Here is a 5,962-nt window from a genome sequence, read left to right on the forward strand (position 1 = left end):
GACGGCCGACAAGGAAGAATTGAAGGCCGAAATGCGATCTATGCGGTCAGAGTTGGATGACCAAATCCAACATAGAGTCGAAAACATTTTGGCGATCGTTGAACACGACAAACAGACTCTCCGGTCAGAAATAACTGAGCAGATCGAAGAAACCAAACGAGATGTCCAGGCACGGTTGGACATGGTAAAAATGAAGGCAATATATTTTGATATTTGAAGCTTTCACTGAAAATTCAGATTATCTTTGGTTATGACACTGTATGTGGTTACCAGTGTTTCAGACATACTGCCTCCAAGCTTATTCTGACCTGAAGATGAAGTCAGCATATTGCTCCAGAACATTGGTATCCAATTATGGAACTACATGGTACATAACCCATGAGAACACAATGACAACAATAAATATTACTACTGTAATTTCTTTTCTTTGTGTGTTTATAGGCCTTGGCTCTAAGAAGTATGACCTCTTCAATTTCTCAACTAATGTATGTTATTACTTTCATTTCTTGAAATCTAATTAATATGTCACAGTTCAAAAGAACAAAAAACACATTTATGATGAATGACTTAAGAACAAAAATGAAAATTAACATATACAGACAAGATGAACAAGCAACTCTGCATTATAAGCATTAAAAATCAACTATACTAATCTCAACAGAATCCATCCAGTTGTTAAAAGTTTATATACCTTTTAAACAACTGAATGTATGACTGTGGGGCCCCTTTTATTAATAAACTTTCCATCTTATCACCTAAAAATGTTAAATGGCTATTGTAAAAAGGATTACCATGTTTGAATGGTCTACCACGCCGTCCACTTGGTGATACAGCACAATCACTGTCAGATATATATCTTGTCATGAATGTCGGAGCCATGCCCAAGGATACCAATTGTGAGGCATCAATATAATCTGGAAGCTTACATGAAAGAAAAATGGGAAAAATTATCACATAGATAGTAAACTTATCAGACTAATTCCTTCCCTGCTAAAGTGAGGCTCCTACTGCAGTGTGTTGATTCATCACAGATTCTACTGCTACCTCATCACAATGTTAGACTTTATCTAGTACCACGGATAAATACCCATTTTCAAGTGACTGGACCTATTTACAGGAAGCTTTCTTATATGTAATTCAGTGGGATCAAATTGACAACAATAAAAGGTAGGGTAAGAGGCAAAGTTGTCTCTGCACTTAATTAATTAAACACCACACCATGAAGAAGTGTAGGGGAGTGGAGGTACAGCTCCTCCATTCTTGATCTTGGCACTAGATGGAGGCAAATGCTCAGCATCATGCCTTGGTGGCTTTAACCCCTGGGAAAAAGGCTCTGTCAGCCATTGTATAGGAGGCTGGATGGGCCCCATAGCCAGTCTAGATGCTATGGAGAAGAGAAAAATCAACTGCCTCTGCTGGCAATTGAACCATGGCCCTCCAGCCCATGGTCTGTCACTATACAAACTGAGCTATCCTGGTTCTAAATTGAGAACAGTATGAACAGAAATCTAGTAAGATAACCGCTTGACCATTGTAGTGAACCTCAGCATACTGTTCAGATATTAAGTATCAGCCTATGCCACAATTAAAATAAACAAAAAAAAATCCAGAGCAGTTCCAACACTGAAATATCATGTTCCTACACAAAATGTACCTTAGGCACTGATAGAAAATGACCTCTATAGACATGACATGAATCAGCCACTGACACAGATGAACAGAAAACTGACAGATTCTACCTTCCTTCTGTTTTTATTGTACAATACAGATCCTATGCAGAGCTGTCCAAACAACAACTGAAGCTCCTGCTGGCTACAGATTTTTCATAGCCCTCCACAAACTATTTCCTGAAGATTATAATAGCACTTTCCTCAGTCTATGTTATAATTTAGCACTGAAGTCAATGACGCATTAAGGCATGAATAACATTATTTTTATAACAGCATATATTTTGGATAAACACTCTGAGAATTCAATGCATTAAAGACAGGTCTCTGTGAAAGTTTCTACATGTTCAAAATTGGAGAATCTTTGTTTTAAAGATTCTCCAAACCAAACTGTTTATTCATTGTTTACATGACAAACTTTTTGGCAAATTCAGAAAGATTATGAAGGATATTTCATTAAATGAAAGAAGAAGGAATGGTCGAAGCCAATGACAAATTTTAATCTGAAAACTGCTTTCTCTCACTCCTTTTACATAACAGTCCAATTAAATTTCTGTGGACAATGAGAAGTTCTTGCTGCAGTCATAAAACCAGGATCTCCATATTTCTTACAGGCATAACAAATTACAAATGCAGCAGCTTGTAACTCAGGATATTTGAATTTCTTCTTTTGCTACCCTTGTAAGCTCTTTCTCTTGCATGAAAGCCTGCTGTCAGTGTGTCAATGTCAGTGAACCACTACTGAAAAATACATGATTTGACCTTTATCCACTTCCATTTGCTCAGATATTTATAGCATAAAATTCCAAAATCAAATTTCATTTGCACTCATTTGGTTTGTTAGGAGGTGAAACTCAGGCAAATGGACAAGCAGATACAGATGTGTGACATGGCTTCCAATTAAAATCTCAGTCACACTCTGCCACTGCATTATGACTAATTAAAAAAATGTGTATCACATGGATGTCATAGAAAATATCAAACACCTAGAAGCATCGGACCTCCCCTAAAAGGAAGGTCACAGCCGCTTCTTAGGATACGGAGACATTTGTCAAAGTTCTGTGTGTATGAATCAGGAAATTGAAAAGACAAAACAAACTTCAAATAAATAAAAACAAAACCCAACTAATGACTTTTAGAAAAGAGAAAAAGGAAAAAATGATGAAATTAAATTTAATGGAGAACACATAAAATCAGTAAAACAATATAAATACCTTGGCTTAACACTGCAGTCTACATCTACGACATTCATGACACACATAACAGAAAAATGCACAGCAGCCATCAAAGCTATATACACCATCCGAAACCTGCAACTATTATCGCTAGAAACAGCAATGAAAATATTCCATGCAAAAATTTGTCCCGTACTACTATATGGTATAGAGATAACCTGGGAAAAACTATCCAAACAAACCTGCGGAAAATAGAACAAGTGAAGGCAAGATACCTTAAACTAGCGCTAGGGCTTCCTAAGAACACACAATCCAGACTAACATACGAACTCTGCAGGGAAATTTCCTATCAGAAGAACTCAGATATCAACAGCCAAGCACAAAAAACTCAGGGGAAGTTATCAAAGAAAGAAAACAAAAAAGAGAGGAAATATGGGAAGAGTTCTACAGCACTGATGCAAGGACTGACAGAACCTGGACAAGACCCAACAGAAAATTACGACACACAATTACTAGGTTGGCAACACACGGATTCCACCACAAGATATGCAAGAACGAACGTTTCCACGAAGCAAATGACGCATGTGTGTGTAAACACTGTGATAAAAAGTGCAGTAGATACCACATTACCATATGCAAAAACTTAACCACATCAATAACCGAATACAGTCGCGAATAAAAAACAATTACTCTATGCACATCGTGCACATTCCCTTATTATTATTATTGAAAATATCAATATTTCCATTATACCTAGATATAGCAACAGGTTCATAATTAACATCCAAGCACTGCTTGGTTAAGAGAAATCAAGGTAATTTAAGGAATATAACTAACTTCATACAGAAATAGGAATCTCTTATCTTCACCATCACCATTATGAACTATACAAAATTAGACTAACCTGCCTGTTCCAAAACTTCTAGGCGTAATTAGATTTTTCATCTTTCTTGTAGTCAGAACCGCATTTATGAGTAACATAAGATGAAAAAATCAACATATGCATTTGGAGCAAGGGCAGTAATGAACACACATGATTTGTTACTATCAGATTAGTGGGTCTATTGTATATGCATAATCTGTTTACTACAACATTCTAATCTGTCAAATATATTACGATGAGATACTGGGATGCATAGTTTATGATAAACTGATATACTTTTTGTCCTTCCATCTGAAACGTGAGAGCACTGATATCTTCCACAGAATGGTTGACAATATCCTGTAATCTCTCTGATACAATATTCCAGAAGTGGACAGCTTTAAGTTTATTCTCAGCATCCATAGCATGAACCATTGCAACTGCATCTTCGATCTGAAATAAATATTTTCTTTTAATCTCTATTGTATGTTACTGACTACATCAGAACTCGCCATACGTTTAACCATTGAAACCTTTTATGAAAATAGACTATATCTTGTTTACCCAATCAGCTGTTGGTTACCTGGAATAACTGATCAATTACTTCAAATGTAACTTGATTACCCGAATAATCTTACCTTCTCTTTGAAGGACTCTAAACTGATTGTTCCGTCCATAATTTTAAGTTGAATGCATTAGAAAGTAATGTATAATTAAACAAAACAGAAAATAAAACTATTTTTACCACATATATTAAAACAAAATGGCTGGACTATATACTCCATCAAAACTTCCAGACTAAACAAATGCCTAATTCTCCAGTACTGTTCTCTGATTCGCTCAGACCTATTATTTGATCATCCATTGGTCGCGCCCGTCGTGCCTGAGGATCGAAGCACACGAAATACCCATAATGCCCACAATCGCCGATAATCGTCAAATACATCCACGATGTCCACGATTCCACGATGTAGCGTTTAGTTATACGCTCGGTAACACTCGGTATCGTGTATATGCTACAACGGCCATCTATTTGATATGGTTCCGAACTAGTTGAGGCTCAGGTTGGTGTTGTTTATGTGTGTTAGTTGTGTTAGAAATTGACAAAATTAAATTGGAAAGCATCTAGGTAGACAGGGTGTAAATACTAGTGCGTTCACATGTAAGTGTATATGTAATAATCCATAATGTACATATCCAGCCTGCACAGGTACTATTTTACATGCATACATACATAGATACATAATTTCACAGATCATTGTCCGGAAACCGGACCGGATATTGAATTCGTCAGCAAAATAACATTGCAAAATGCAATCTAGTCTCAACAATTAAAATATTCAAGAATTCAAAAATAAAAATACAATAATAAAATAAAAAGCAGTCATATAACAAATCTAGATAATACATAATCTTGGAAAGACAACAATAATGTATTATGCTTGCCTGTATGCCATGTATTCATCTACCGAATAAAATGCATTTAAAATAAGATAATCTTTTAGCCTTTGTTTAAAAGTATTAATATTGTCTTTCAAAGAATATATATTGTATGGCAAGTTATTAAATATTCTAATGGATGAAAAATGCACACTCTTTTGAATGGAAGATAATCTCGCAAAGGAAACATGTAGTTTATTATGCCACCTAGTACTTAATTTGTGTATGCCATTATTCACATGATACATATCAGGATTTTTGAGTACAAACAAGAGTATGGAATATATATATAAACAGGGGACAGTAAGTATGCCCGTTGTCTTAAAGCCTTCCCTACATGAACTCTTTGGCCCTAATCTTAACAAGACTCTTAATGCTCTTTTTTGTACAGTAAATATACTTTTCATTAATGAAGAAGAGCCCCCAAAAATGATACTGTAATTAAGTTGAGCCTGCACATGAGAAAAGTAAACCATACGTAGAACTTGTCCACTCACCGTAGGCTGCAATTTTCTAAGCATGAAAATTGCAGTACTTAATTTTTTTATTAAATTATCTGAATATTGTTTCCACTTGAGATGGCTGTCAAGGCACACACCCAAGAAGTTAACACTTTCATCAATATTAAGAACTTGATTGTTATATTCCACATGTAATGGATAGTCCATGGTCATAGGCGAAGTAAATTTAATTACATGCGTCTTCTTTAGATTAAGGACTAATTGATTATTTTGAAACCATTCATAGATATGATTCATTATTTTATTTATTTTATGATTCAATGTGGTGATGTCTTTTGAGGAAACAATAATGGTGGT

At 35.4% G+C, this 5,962-nt stretch overlaps 2 protein-coding genes across 9 annotated transcripts in view; one reads left to right on the forward strand and one right to left on the reverse strand.

Moving 5' to 3' along the window:
• The window catches only part of LOC111870464 (zinc finger protein 2), a 26,721-nt gene extending 22,169 nt beyond the window's left edge, over nucleotides 1-4,552 (reverse strand). For 3 of the 4 annotated variants that reach the window (XM_023862782.1, XM_023862783.1, XM_023862781.1), the window contains exons 1-3: nucleotides 4,343-4,552; nucleotides 4,002-4,157; nucleotides 792-921 (exon numbers count right to left, since the gene is read on the reverse strand). In XM_023862782.1, coding sequence (XP_023718550.1) covers nucleotides 792-921; nucleotides 4,002-4,157; nucleotides 4,343-4,381 — 325 coding nt within the window. In that variant the 5' untranslated portion in view covers nucleotides 4,382-4,552. The other variant, XM_023862784.2, reaches the window with a different exon arrangement.
• Nucleotides 4,553-4,657: 105 nt separating this feature from the next.
• The window catches only part of LOC111870462 (gem-associated protein 2), a 19,096-nt gene continuing 17,791 nt past the window's right edge, over nucleotides 4,658-5,962 (forward strand). For 2 of the 5 annotated variants that reach the window (XM_023862776.2, XM_023862775.2), the window contains exon 1: nucleotides 4,659-4,866. Coding sequence is in view for 2 of the 5 variants with exons in the window: in XM_023862775.2 (XP_023718543.1) it covers nucleotides 4,865-4,866 (2 nt within the window). In the remaining 3 variants the exon portion in view is untranslated. Of the gene's footprint in view, nucleotides 4,915-5,962 lie in introns of all 5 variants that reach the window. The other 3 variants (XM_023862777.2, XM_023862774.2, XM_023862778.2) reach the window with 3 other exon arrangements.

This window comes from Cryptotermes secundus, unplaced genomic scaffold (assembly GCF_002891405.2).
Source record: "Cryptotermes secundus unplaced genomic scaffold, Csec_1.0 scaffold1963, whole genome shotgun sequence".
NCBI classification, from domain to species: domain Eukaryota; kingdom Metazoa; phylum Arthropoda; class Insecta; order Blattodea; family Kalotermitidae; genus Cryptotermes; species Cryptotermes secundus.